Source organism: Amblyomma mixtum, chromosome 3, assembly GCF_055824585.1.
Source record: "Amblyomma mixtum isolate Tamu chromosome 3, ASM5582458v1, whole genome shotgun sequence".
Classification (NCBI taxonomy): domain Eukaryota; kingdom Metazoa; phylum Arthropoda; class Arachnida; order Ixodida; family Ixodidae; genus Amblyomma; species Amblyomma mixtum.
Genome location: NC_143014.1, coordinates 66,773,461 through 66,787,962, shown reverse-complemented (window position 1 = coordinate 66,787,962; position 14,502 = coordinate 66,773,461). Strand labels below are relative to the sequence as shown.

General features: G+C 46.9%; 1 protein-coding gene across 4 annotated transcripts in view; it reads left to right on the top strand.

Moving 5' to 3' along the window:
* LOC149350491 (uncharacterized) overlaps nucleotides 1-14,502 on the top strand; it is a 133,068-nt gene that overhangs the window by 84,607 nt on the left and 33,959 nt on the right. For 2 of the 4 annotated variants that reach the window (XM_089579517.1, XM_089579520.1), the window contains exons 7-10: nucleotides 1,500-1,867; nucleotides 10,403-10,651; nucleotides 11,377-12,065; nucleotides 13,358-13,941. In XM_089579517.1, coding sequence (XP_089435643.1) covers nucleotides 1,500-1,867; nucleotides 10,403-10,651; nucleotides 11,377-12,065; nucleotides 13,358-13,941 — 1,890 coding nt within the window. The remainder of the gene's footprint in view (nucleotides 1-1,499; nucleotides 1,868-10,402; nucleotides 10,652-11,376; nucleotides 12,066-13,357; nucleotides 13,942-14,502) is intronic. The other 2 variants (XM_089579519.1, XM_089579518.1) reach the window with 2 other exon arrangements.

Here is a 14,502-nt window from a genome sequence, read left to right as displayed (position 1 = left end):
ACCAGGTAAGCTTGCGCTCAAAGGCGAAATGCCAAAGGCTGGTGAGGATGTTTTCTCCAGCCCTTGATCAAGGGATAAATTTATTCACGAAGGCAAAGTCGAGATTAGTGTTACTGCACATACACTCTTTACAGGATGTGTGCAAGACGGGCAGTTAACTTCAAACCAAGTCACGAGGCTGACAGGGAATTAGGAGCTAGCTCTTTGCGTGCACTGCGGCCCCGTGTCAGCTGCGAGGCATCAGTATGCACCTTTACCATCGGAGTAGCGCACAGATCTTGCACAACTAAGCAAGCGGCTATACGGAAAAGCGATAAGGGGAGACAGACTGAAAAATGAAATGTGCGGGGTCATTGGAGCGTGATTATAGCGCTGTCAAAGGTGGACAGTGCCCTTCTCAGCGGTGAAAAGGTACATACACGGTAAGTGCAATGACGATGTTGTGCTGCAACATATAATATGCCTGCACTCAAGATGCGACCAGGCCACGCGCAAAAACACAGACTAAATGGAAAAGCAGATATGCTGAGAGTACGCACTGATCCTGTGTTTCCTTATATTTCGCCGCCATTTTGGGAAACATCCTGGGGTTCTGCACTTCTCCGAACAAAAGGAAACCTTGTTAGGCAGTATGCTGCCCAATCGCTGTAGCGTGCCTGTTTCATAGCACATATCAATTGTAGTCGTTCAAAGCGAGCCGCTGCCTTGTGTGCACGCATCTCCACCCGTACGAATCTCCAGCTGGCTGTTCATGAGTATGACTACGAAGTTTCTTTCTTCCTTTCTTTCTTTTCTTTCTTTCCTTCTTTCTTTCTTTCTTTCTTTCTTTCTTTCTTTCTTTCTTTCTTTCTTTCTTTCTTTCTTTCTTTCTTTCTTTCTTTCTTTCTTTCTTCCTTCCTTTCTTCTTTCTTTCTTTCTTTCTTTCTTTCTTTCTTTCTTTCTTTCTTTCTTTCTTTCTTTCTTTCTTTCTTTCTTTCTTTCTTTCCTTCCTTCCTTCCTCCTTTCCTCCTTTCTTCCTTTCCTTCTTTCTTCTTTCTTTCTTTCTTTCTTTCTTTCTTTCTTTCTTTCTTTCTTTCTTTCTTTCCTCCTTTCTTTCTTTCTTTCTTTCTTTCCTCCTTTCTTTCTTTCCTTCTTTCTTTCTTTCTTCCTTCCTTTCTCTCTTTCTTTCTTTCTTTCTTCCTTTCTTTCTTTCTTTCTTTCTTTCTTTCTTTCCTTCTTTCTTTCTTTCTTTCTTTCTTTCTCTCTTTCTTTCTTTCTTCCTTTCTTCATTCCTTTCTTTCTTTCCTTCTTTCTTTCTTCGACATCAACAATAATGACCCACGCTGTTTTTATGGCTTAGCTAGAGTGAGAGCAGGGACGGAAGGAAGGCACCTTGGGCGGGTGCTCCAGAATAACCTACACCCCATACCTGCGACCCACTGACTGCCTTTTGGCACACTGCTGTGTCGAGGAGGGACACCCGTATGCGAGTGACCACTCCGGTCTGCTGTCTCTTGCAGCGGGGAGTCGTCAACGTTGAACCGCCAGAGTAGCAGCATGACGGACCTCCATGGGCTTCACGTGGGGCACCCTGGCTCAGCCGCTGCGATGATTCCTCCGGGCCCAGGATACCCTCCCGGGCCTGCGTTCCGGGCTCCTTTCGGCTACCCGCCGATGGCCTATCCGCTGCCGTCGGCCACTGCGCTGGGCTACTACCGTCCGCCAGGCGCCTTCCTGGGCGGCTCCACGGGCTCCTGGAGCAACGTAAACTCAGCCGCCGAGGACGGCAAGGAGACGGACGACGACAAGTCTCAGCGCCATTCCACGCTCGACTGCCGCCGCATCAAACGCAGCCAGAGCTGCATGCACGACCCCATGATGCATCCCGGTGAAGATACTTTCTAGAGCGCTTGCTTTTGAGCGAAAACTGGTTTTGCATTTCTACAGAACCTGAAAGCGCGCGGAGACAAGTACGAGGACGGAAAAGACACTTCGAAAGTGCCCTTGTGGTGTCTTGTCTTTGTACTTGTCAGTGTGCGCTTTCGTGTTCTAAACAGAAAGGTCATTTCTTTTCTACATTCTCGCAATGACACTGATCACCCTGGAAGGCGCTTCTTTCTTTCTTTCTTTCTTTCTTTCTTTCTTTCTTTCTTTCTTTCTTTCTTTCTTTCTTTCTTTCTTTCTTTCTTTCTTTCTTTCTTTCTTTCTTTCTTTCTTTCTTTCTTTCTTTCTTTCTTTCTTTCTTCCTTTCTTTCTTTCCTTCTTTCTTTCTTTCTTTCTTTCTTTCTTTCTTTCTTTCTTTCTTTCTTTCTTTCTTTCTTTTTACCAGCTAAATTGAAACTTTACGGGCGAACTGTTTCAGGGCCACATTGGTACGGCAGCATCATACGCACCAAACTTTTTAAACTACCCGGCGCCGGCGCATTCAGAGCGAAGAGCTGTGTTGCGTTTACTTTACAAGTGAGGGGTACATCGTCATATTTAGTAGGGTAGAGAGCTGGGCCAGTTGGCACATAGTTCTAACGAGAAAAACCAGCGGAAGGACGCAGACACAGAGAGGGACACAGGACGACGCTGGACTTCACAATCGGCAGGTGACTCAGGGTCGCGGGTTTGAATCCTGGCCAGAGCGGCCGCATTTTGATGGAGGAAAAATGAAAAAAAAAAACACACCCGTATGCTAAAACTATAAAGCACGCCAAATAATTCCGGAGCCGGCCTCCACCACGCCATGCGTCAAATCCGTGAGCGTTAGACTTTCACGCAAAGATTGGGTGACCCAGCCAACCGTAGACAAGAAAATATTAATTGCTGCCATAGATGCTTAACTTTAAAAGTTACCCTGACTAACTAGGAATCAAATGATATGTAAAAAAATTTTCGGACTCAGATGCTGGGGCATTGGTTAGAAAAAAAATTCAACTTCAATCATAAACTTGTGTCGCATAACTGGACTGCGCGCATGAGAGCCAGCATTGCCTGAGAACATAATTAAAATGTTTTTTTTTCTATGGAGAAAAAGGGACCGGGGGGGGGGGGGGGGGGGGGTGCAGGAAGAATGTGAAGTCCGTCGACCCGTTTCCCTGTCCAAAAGTTGACGTATTTCGATTAGGCGTCCGGAAAATCCACAATTCATTGGCGCTGTATGGCAAATGAGCCATCCTGCGTATCAGTATTCATAGGAACCGCCTCATTTTGCAGTACGACTCGTATCGCACCGCATTGCATTAGCCTTGAATTTTTTACTTTTCCCGACAGCAGCAGCACATGTCTATGGAGATTTTTTTGCCTGATGAATTATTTAAATGCTAATTAATAATGGGATTTTCAGAATGAGCGTCCATTAGACCAAGACTCCTTTTAAGCAGATATCAAAGACCTCATAATTTCTTAATTTTTATCCAAACCTATAAGTTTTTTTTTGTCAAACTATGCAGTGCTACTTAAACTAAACACCTATACTGTGTTAATGCCTTTGCAGTGTACGATTATAATATTTACTGTTTACTTATTGCCTGCGTATTATAACAACTAGCAATGTTTCAACATTTTGTTATTCTTTGTATAATACTACCGACATTAGCCTTATTTTATGCGTTATTTGATTGTTTTCGTCACAGCTCGGTTGTATTTTCGTTTTACCGTTTGTTTTTCTTAACATGCTGACCAGTTGAATGTTCCAATTATGCTTGACCACGTTCTGTTAACCTTACTAAGCCCTCCTGCCACAATCCCAATTGGGATTAGCAGTATTTGTAAATAAATAAATAAATAAATAAATAAATAAATAAATAAATAAATAAATAAATAAATAAATAAATAAATAAATAAATACCAGAAATGTAACCCGTAGCTTTTGAGGTGCTCGAACATCAGAGATATTAATGCTTATTGAAATTTAGGTCGCAATTATGAGAACAGAAACACGACCGCCAATGTTTGCATTTTTTTTTTCATTCAGCACGTTTCTGTGCTCCGAACGAATTCTACCAACGGTGTCTAGAACGTCGAAAGTGTTTTCCGCCTAAGATTCTCTTTCCCATCACTGTATAATCACGCATTTTTTTTTTGTGACTGAAATCAGAGACGGTTTACCGCTATCTGTGGTACGTTTGCACGGAATGATCTCCAGAAGAACATCGCGACGCAATAGTATGATTGCAGTGTTGAGCACTGGGAATGAAGCTTTTTTAACATCGCGTAGTCGAATAATATTGAAACCAAGCCTGCCTGTATTATTCTAACAAGTCGGTGCTAACTCTTCAAACTTCTTTACTTTTTCTAAAATCTAAAACATCGATGCCTAATTTTTCTCATCATTTCACTTTCAAACCTTGCTTCAGTACTCGAAATTCTTTCAGAAATAAATAAATAAGAGAGATGAAGCCTAAAGCACGTGCGTACCGTCTGCGTCTTAGCCAACCCTGTAGACCCACGCGCTGCTCTAAACTTAGTTTTAAAAAATTACGACCTGTCTCGTCTCTGAGAGCAGGTGCGGGTATGAAACGGGTGCAGGCATATTACTGTTCACGCGCTTCAAGCGACAGACTTTATTTTAAATGGAAGAGGTGGAGGAGCAGAAGAATGAAAGGCAGGGAGGTTAAAGGCAATCAGTATATGGGAACCATTATCCTCATTTTTCTCAGCGCCGCGGCGATTTCGTCACCTCGGCCTCTGTGAAGCTGCAGTCTTCACTCACGCGTCTTGAAACGCGACCCCGACGAGTTCTTGTCCGCATCGCTGAAGCCTCGTCGCTCAGATGTGCCTAACTGGCGCTGACAGGCGTGGCGAACGCGTTTTAATTGCCTTTCCTAGCGCATTTCTTCGAAGCGCATCCCGCGCAACACTTCAAGGAAGTTGGAGAATCTCCCGGGCGTGCATAGGCACCGCCTCGCGCGCATCCTGCCGAAAGAAGAACAAATCAACAACAACAAAAAAAAAAAACATTATTTCGTTTGAATTTTGTCACCGGTATTGCAGGAGAGCTGAAAATCGCCTTCCCCCGCTTTTGAGACTTCCCTTCTAGTTTCGTCTCTTGCGGCATGCTATTAGCTGCGACTCTCAGGCTGCGCGAACAGCGACGCCTAATTATGCCGCGCTTTATCTCCTGCCTGCCTTCTTTCTTTTTTTGTTGTTGCTGTTTTTTTCGTCGCACGAGGCACAGCCCGGTGCACTCGAAACGCTTTCACGGCCACTTACGAAAGACGTGCAGAGCTGTGAGAGATTAATCAAATTACAGCGCTAACTAGTCAGGGTTAGAATTAGCGACGCTACTTGCTGAGGAGAATGCAATTCGTCGCAGTTCCTCGGTCACTGTGACTCTTTAGTGCACTAGTTGCTGCAGGGCCGGGATACTGTAACGCCTTCTGCTTTGATTCTAATCAATTCTTATTCTTTCAGCCCTTCACCACATGGCTCAAGGGACGCCATGTCCCAGCTGTCGAATGTAGGCGCGGCGGACAAGAACCGGAAGTAGTAGAGCGAGCTGGGCGAGTTGGTAGTGATCCATTCGAACAAACAACGCAAAAAACACAAGGACGAAAAGAACGGACGAACGACTAACGCTGCCGTGTGTCCTTGTTTCTTTTCATCCTTATGTTTTTTTTTGCGCTGTTTGTTGTAAAGAACCGGAAGAATAGTAACAACAGAATGGTTGTATTATCATCACCTAGTGGCAACACGTACCGTCTTTGTCAAAAGTAACCGGGTGTCATGGTTTGATTCTAGCTTGTGTAGTGGAGCCCTTGTGGCTTTCCTGAAGATCAAAAGGTGTTGGAAGGTAAGAAGACCCTCAGTCCTTCCCTTTAACGACCATTCCAGCTTCAGGGAAGCTGTAAGGGCTCCACTGTACGATCTAGAAGCAAACCATGCAGCCTTGTTACTTATGGCAAAGACGGTACATGGGCCAGTCTCGGTAGCCTGCCTCTCAACAGCTTACAGTTTTCTTCCATGCCGTAACTGAAAATTCTTCCATGCATATAGATCCCAAAATCCCTATTTCAGGCTCTTTTTCTCTGAGCTTGAAAACTAAGCCAATTAGGAAAAAATGAGACAATTGAGAACCTTAAATTTCCCTGAAACTCCGTAAAAATTGTCTTTTGGGCAAATCTCACTCCTCAGATTCTCTGAAAAAAGAAAAATTCCCCGAATAAAACATCGCTGACACCCGAAGCGCGCCGCGTCAAATTATAAACTTCTCTCCTTATTTGCTGGTTCGAGCTTCAAGTTCAAATCATAATCAAATCAATTTATTCAAACATCCTGAGATGCTTAGGGGCACGGACAAAAAGCCAAAGGTGGCTTGACGAGGTCCGTGCCCCTTACATGGCATACAGTGGAATACGCGGAATGTTTCAAATACAGGCAGTGAATTTTCAGAAAACGCAGAAAAAGCAGCTGCCCACTAGGCAGAAAACGAAAGGCAAACAAAACTTTAGGTGTCCGGATCATGAAAAAAAAAAATGTAGTGCACAAAGCTGGCTAAGTATAAAAAATGCACGGCACGAAAGTGAAGGGAAGAAAAAACGACAACAAAACAACACACATCTCTGTAACAGTGCTTATTTCACAAACAAAAACAAAGAAATTCACTTTATCGCCACGTACAATTCTTTTGATTACAGAAACATGCTGCGTAGACCCCTGAACGATTTGTTGAGGACGTCTCGGTTATCATCACCGGAGAGTTCGTTCAGGATAGCTGGCAGACGATATTTCAACATTTGTTTCTCGTAATTTGTGCGGCATACATCCACTTTCCATTTTTCCGGATTTCGTGTACAATACACAGGATAGTTCGCAGCAAGTGCGGCTAGCACTGCTAAAGAATTGTCGTGTTTAATTATTTCTGATTTGTAGTGACGGATTAGTCTATAGGAATATAAAGACTCTATACTGATTATGTTAAATTTCTTAAACAATTCGGCTGTGTGTGAGTAACGAGGGACTTTTGCAATAATGCGGATAGCACGTTTTTGTAAACGCAAAAGTTTATTAATATTATCAAGCGTTGTGGTTCCCCAGACAAGCGCGCCATAATTCATAACCGAGGAAAAAAGGGAATTGGATAACAATACGTTAACTGATGTAGGAAAAGATGAACAGTAGCGACGCAAATAGCCAGTCGTACGCGAGAGCTTCCCGGAAAGGTATGTAATGTGGTCGTCCCACGACATATTTTCTGAAAAAATGACCCCTAGTTACACTTCAAGTGCCAACAAATTGTGAGACAAAATATAGCTTTTAAAACGCCTGACGCTGGTTGGTCGCGTCGTTTCAAAGAAGCCGACTAACAGCTGTGGCTGACATACGCATTAACACCTCTTTTTGGGCTAGTTGGGGCATACTTGAATTAGAGAAAAAACTAGCGGCAAACCATGCGCACCGTAAGAGATGAACGAAAAAAGCCGTCTTTGCCAAAAGTAACCACACTGCTTTTCGCTCATATAGTACAGCCCTTACGGCTGCCGTAACGATCGAAAGGTGTTGGAAGGTGAGCGCCACGGTGTCTCAACGACGACGGCGCCCCTCTCGCGAGACGCACGCACCGCGGCAGAACGCGCAACTCTCGCCGAACCTTGATCCGCTGGCACACAGCAGCGTAAGGAGTCATAAAAAAAGAGCCATAGTGAGTTTTACCGCGCTAGGAGGATTCAGGTCCCTCGCGGATATATTTTCCGTCGAAGGATGGCGAGGTGGCCAAAGGTCCTTTTCGAAGCGTTTCACCCCAGAGGAGCCGATCAGGCTAGGGGAAATACTGTACCCATCAGAAAACCAGCGGGGACCCTGCGGCACTGGGGATAGAACCCAGCACCTCCCGAATGCAAGGCGGATGCCCAAGAAGTTTTCCTAGCCGCCGCGGTGGCTCAGTGGTTACGGCGCTCGGCTGCTGACCCGAAAGACGCGGGTTCGATCCCGGCCGCGGCGGTTGAATTTCTTTAGAGGAGAAATTCTAGAGGCCCGCGTACTGTGCGATGTCAGTGCACGTTAAAGAACCCCAGGTGGTCGAAATTTCCGGAACCCTCCACTACGGCGTCTTTCATAGCCTTAGTCGCTTTGGGACGTTAAACCCCATAAACCAAACCAAACCAAGAAGTTTTCCGTCGGCTACAGTGTATCCCACCAGCAGTACACGGAGTATGCCGGGGCCAAACCACTTCCCAAGAGCGGATACCATACAAGGGCGGACCTAGATGTCACAGAGTGCTCCGTACTTGTTTTTTACGTGCCACAAGCGCGAGTGTGGGCTTCATCCCACACCCCTCTGGTCTCACGGCGGTACCACTAACGGACGTACAAAGAGTGCAAGCACCAGTTCAGCTTTCCCTTCGTCTTCACTCTCTTGGCCTGCTGATACGTTTCTCGTACCAGCAGAGTTTCTCGTATCAGAAGGCCCCCTCAGAGTTACTTGGAGAGGGCCCTGCTTTTGTCTTGCTGCCTTTCATGCTTGAAGATGGCTAAAGAGTTCACGCTACAGGGCTCTTCGATATGCATACGTTTACAACTCTAGACATGCTTATGAGAGGTTACGAACTCGAAGTCGCTGAGATGGATGCGTCGAAAGAAATGCACTATAAAAACTGTCCGCATGAAAGCTGAAACACGCAAGAACAAAGTGATAACATGATGGCGAGCACGATTTCTCGTACATTCTCGCAAGCGCGGCTTCCGTGAGAACCGGTGTAATGAGGCCCATAAGTGTTTTATGTGCAGCAGAGACAAAGGAGAACGTAGAAAAGGGAGAGCTTAGTTTGGTGAAAAAAAAAAAAAAAGCGACAGTGTTGAAAAAGGTTGCGCAACACAAATACTCTTTAGGGAATCTCTTAAAACCCCCTTAAAATCTCTGAAAGCCGCACATTTATTTTTTTCCAGGGCATTAGCTGACCTGAAGGAAACGAAGCCGTTTGCCGCAGCAGCAACTTCTGCTCGATTTCAACACGCAACCAAGCGACCGTCGCGCGAGCAAAATATTTCTGCAGGCAAATGATAATTGTATCCTTAATAACGCACAAGAGAAAGAAACTAGGTCAGCAGGAAAAGAGAATAAAAAAAAAATTAAAGATAAACAGAACAGAGGAAGTTACCACGTGGAAAAATTATTCTGCTACGCCAGTGAATTCAGTGGTCGATGACGTACTGCTTGAGAGGAGGATTACATTTTTGTGTCAGGATAAGCTGGGATATGTAACCAACAAAAAGAACACTGGCTGCAGATAAGCGGCTTACAGAGGTTTAGTAATGCGCTGTGATTGGTTCTATAACGATGCTATAGGCCGAACACGATGTCTCGTTTTAGGGATCACTTGCAATTCTTGCCTTTAAACAGAGTAGGCTTTGAAAGCAGTTGCACAAATATATGTAACGAATATTTTTGACATTCTTTATTTTTTGAGGCATTAGTGACCTGAACCGAGCAGCGTCAACGACTACAGCCTTAAATTTTGTTTTTTTTTACATGAACAGCCGAACAACTCCATGCCGCGGTTAGGAAGTTTCTCGTGAAAGGAAACCGCTTGCTATAATTTTTACTACTGCAGCCAGCGGTGAAGCTTAGTTACGCACAAAAAAAAAGTAGCTGTGTGAAAAAAGAAAGTTAGGAAAAGAAATCAAATAAATAGACAGGAGAAACTTAGTGCACGGTCATATGATTGTGCTTCCACAAATTCAGCGCAGAATTTCGTACAGCTTGAGAGGAGGATTACATGTTTGCTGCCGGAATAAGCTGATAACGAAGCAAGTGTATACGTATCAAAGAGCGCTGGCTCCAGATAAACGGATTACAAGAGCTTTATTAAAAGCTCTTGTAATCCCTGTAAAAAAAAAAATGTAAAAAATGTAAACCCTGTAAAAAATGTGATAGCATCCCGATTGTGGTATTTTGGCCGACAGCATCAAATTCTCTTGTAGAACACTGCACGAATGGGGTGATCCGTGTGCTCCAGTGGCGCATCCGTTTTGACTAGGTTTTATGGATAACGCCGCGCCACCCGGATTTTACAGATGGTTTAGAAGAACGTCGATTTTGGCTAGATGGTGCATTATTTGGGACAGAAATGGTAATAGCGCTGCAATAAGACGTACACAAGAAAGACTGACACAGGACAAGCGTACACAAGAAAGACTGACACAGGGCAAGCGCTTGTCCTGTGTCAATCTTTTTTGTGTACGTCTTATTGCAGCGCTATTACCATTTTTGACCAGGATTTTACTTTGTTGTTCCGTTCCGTGGACGAATTTGGGGGTCAGACACACGTCGCCGTTTTATTAGTTTACTTGATGGAGGGTAGTCTGATGTAAAACCTTGAAAGCATCTTAGAAGTTTATAGTTCACGGTGATGGATCAGCTAGCCTTGTACCGGTCTCGCTGTTAGAGCATAAGCGAAGAAGCTGCACTGTTTCTCAGCTATGGCTGTGCCCTTTGCAGCTCCCTTCTACCCCTTCGGGTATCCGGCCTACCCGCCACTGTTTCCCCCGTGGATGAGGCCCCCGTCGCCATCGCCGTCGCAGCACTCGCTGCCAGTGGCTGACGCGTCCGGCGACCGACTCCATCGGCCGCACCACCGGAAGCACAAGAAGAGCCTGAGCAAGACCGCGTCCAGACGCCAGTCCTCTCAGGAGCTGTCCTCCGACGAGGACCAGGACAGCCCCTCTTTGGACGACCACTCTTCCAGAGGTGTGCTCACGGCCCGCAGGCCGTATTCCATCCGTGCGTGGCAGATTGAAAGCGGTGCTCAGTGCAGCCCCGTTTCCTATCCCTTCTTCTCCCATTCCCCTTTTCTTCCCTGTTTGCAGAGTGCCTCATCCGATTTGTCTCTTCGAAGACACGAGTTGTGGCATGAAGGGCAGGTTCTATGCAAGGTGTCGCTAGCGCTTCAAGGCGAGATACGCATGGCCGCTTCGCTTACGTTTGCTAGCAGTTTGCTGATTTTGGCCTTTGGGGAGCCGTTGTTTGAGTGAAAATTTTCGATGTGTTTAGTTAAAATAAACTGTCACCAAGTGAATTGCTGGCCACCTTTCATCAAGAGTACTAAACGCAGTCGGTGGTTAGCTTTCGTAACTCAAATGCATTACTGTGCTGTAGTCGGGTTCTATAAAAGACGATTTCCCGCAGCAGTTCGCTAATCGGAATTATTTACGCTACTACAATCTGCTGATTTTTGTACACAACTTTGCTACATGCAGGCACGGCTTTGAGCACGAGGCAGACGCTCGACCAAGGAAGCATTAATAAAAAACTGTTGCCAGCCCTTCAGTGGCCCGTTATTGAGCTAAAAGTTCAATGTAACAATACTTTTCCTGCATAGATTTCCTAGACAGGACCTTTTTCTGAAAATATCGATCTCTTGACTTCTTTATTTGTTTCCTCTAATATTTGCTTTCTTGCGCGAACCATTCAAGCAGATCGTGGAAGCCACTCGAGTGAAAAGGCGAAGAGCCGTGGACGAACGCCTTCTAGCCGAGACAGGGATGAGGCCAAGGCTCCGGACAAGGCCAAGACAGAGACCCGCGGGACCCCTACCGAGGGAGAACATTCCGACGCCGTCAGGCAGCAGCAGGCGCGCCTCCTCGCGGCCGCGGCCCGCGGCGAACAGCAACGGTCCCAAACGCCGGCCGAGCAGGCACCGGCCGGCTTGCAGCAGGGGGCGGCCGACCCTAGCGCGCTGCCGCAGCCCAAATGGGACCCGAACAAACCCTGGCGCTGCCAGCACTGCACCTTCATTAACGAAGCCGGCTCGCGCATTTGCCTCATATGCTGCAAGACCACCTTCCGCGAGCAGTCGCCGGCTGCGGCCTCGGACGACGAGGAGCGCCAGAAGAAGAGGGCCGGCTTTCAGGACACTCTGGCGGACAAGGAGATCGAGCTGTCCTCCGCCAAGAGCGACATCGAGCCCTCTAAGAGCGAAGTGGCCCCAGCTGAGCCGCAGCCCGAGGCCAAGCCCGAGGCCAAGCCCGAGGCCAAGCCAGAGGCCAAGCCAGAGGCCAAGCCAGAGGCCCAGCCGGAGGCCCAGCCCGGTCCGAGCCCCGACGACGGCAACCAGGTGAACTTCACGGACGAGTTTATTAAGGAGCAACAAGAGGTGGAGAAGGTGAGCGGGACGCGTCGTGCCCCGCAGCTTTCAAGTGAGAATGTCGTGGGCTCATCTTCATTCGTAGAAGCAGTTCCACCTATAGCTATCAGCGGAGTCTTATGGGGCTGCTGCTCTAAGCGGTATTGCAGCAGGCGCATAAATACTCCCGGGGGGAGGGGGAGGGGGAAGTGGCGGCAACATTTTTGTACTGCGGTAGGCTTGCGTGGGTCATCATTAGAAAAAGCACGGACCCAAGCAGTCAGCAGTGAATTTACTAATGGAAAGCCAAAGGCTGTTCATCCTGCATAGGCGCTGTAATAATTGATGCAGGCTGCAACACGTAAGAATTAGTTCTTATTAAATTAACATTCCTTCCCTCGCCCAAGGCGTACCCTGGTTTGCAACAAAGTTCTCTGTCAAATTCTTGAGACGTCGTGCAACTCTAGCCAACAGCGCAAATACTGAAGACTTCGGGCAGACATGGGGGTAGCTACTGAGAACAAACTTTTCTTGCTCACCCAATTTTTATTTCAAGTTTTTACGTGTTAGGCGATTTACAATTTATGACTACAAATTATACAGGAGTTATTTTTACACTTCTATGAGCACGTAACAGAAATGGAGCAATGTCCTCATCTTTACGCAGTTTAAGGTTGAATGTCATCCGCTCCATTTGGCTGCGCATTACGGAACCTTTAAGGAGCAAATAGAAATTTTGGTTTTGGTTGTTTGGTGTTATTGGGATTTAACGTCCCAAAACGACTCAGGCTATGAGGGACGCCGTAGTGAAGGGCTCCGGAAATTTAGGCCACCTGGGGTTCTTTAACGTGCACTGACATCGCACAGTACACGGGCCTCTGGAATTTCGCCTTCATCGAAATTCAGCCGCCGCGGCCGGGATGGAACCCGCGTCTTTCGGGTCAGCAGCCGAGCGCCGTAACCACTGAGCCACCGCGGGGATCGAATAGAAATTTTGACAGCATTGTCGACCACATATGTCTCAAGTAAGAAATGTTCTAAAAAACACGTTATCGTTGACCAATCGAGATGAGAATCATGTCAGGTACCTAAATTGGTACCTTGTACCTGGTAAATTGGTAAAACAAGCGTATGGGGTTGTGACGACTTCACCTTTTCTCCTCTGCATTAAATTTCTACATTTAATCGTGGACTGAAGCCACTTTCATGTTCAGAAATGATTACTGCCATTGACGCATATGAACGAGCGGCTCTGTGAATGTGCCGCCAGAACTTGGTCTTCTCGAACTAATCCTCCACCTTCCATTTTGCTTCTCTCAAAACACACACAGGAAATTCGCCGTCGTCTTGAAATTCAGATGCGGATAGAGGAAGAAAACCGGCGAATCGAAAGCGCCGGGGTGGTACAGGAGAGCCAAACAGTGCAGCATTTCCAAGGGGACAGCGCGGAGACAGAGAGCTCCAGCATGGCACCGCAGCAGGCCATGGCGTTGGGTGCCGAAGTGGGATCGACGCCGTTAGCTAGCAAGACCGCGACAGGCCCCGGTACGCAGCCAGCTCCGAGCTACCAGTCGAGCGTCCAGCAGTGTCACTCCTCCAGCCAAACCGTGCCCGGTGGCCACGAGCGCAGTCCAGCTGCGAGCGACTTTGCCACTGTAGACACGACGCCGACGGTTACGACGCAGGCAGTGAGACCCAAGGTTTTATACAAGACTTCAGTGGCCACCGACACAGAGGACTTTACGGACCCTTCCACGTCGTCGCCGCTGTCGGACGCACAGCAAGAGATGCAGGACCGTCGGCGTCTCTTCGCCGAGGCCAAGGCGCAGTCCCTGGACCAGCCTCGGCCGGCCTTCCTGCAGCGAAAGGGTGAACAGGCGGCCCCTAGGGGAACCCGCATCGGTAACCTTATCAGGTGCGCGGCACAGGTATCTCAGGGTGCAGCCCGAATTTCGCGTGCGTAACTAATTCCGAACTGAGCAATTAACAACAGCCTAACCGCTCCGTCTTCTTGCTTTCAGAACGCTAAAAAGCCTCTGCACTAACTTCGCTGCCCAAAGCAAAATAAAATGCTGGAATAACAACGAGTATGTTCATTTTAGACGTACTGAACCTTGATCTAAATACGGTCGTACAATAATGAGCTTTTGATATAATACAGCGCTCTCTTCCTGAACTCTTGTGACCAGAAAAAGTGAGACTCGAATAATGTTATACGGTCACGAAAATGTCAAATCTTCATGCTTAATTTTCTGGGATAATTTGCAAAAAAAAAAGTACCTCTCGCAAGTGCTTGCGTGCTTGACTTCAGGTCACGAAGAGCAAGCAGTAGAGGCAGAAAAAAGTCAATTCTGGACGGCACATTCATAGACCTTTCAGCACTTAAGCTTTCTTCGCGATTGACCGAAATAATGAATCCGTATGTCTGCGAGCCGACCATGTGCGCTAAGTGCTCAGAAAACTCGGCGCCTGTCAG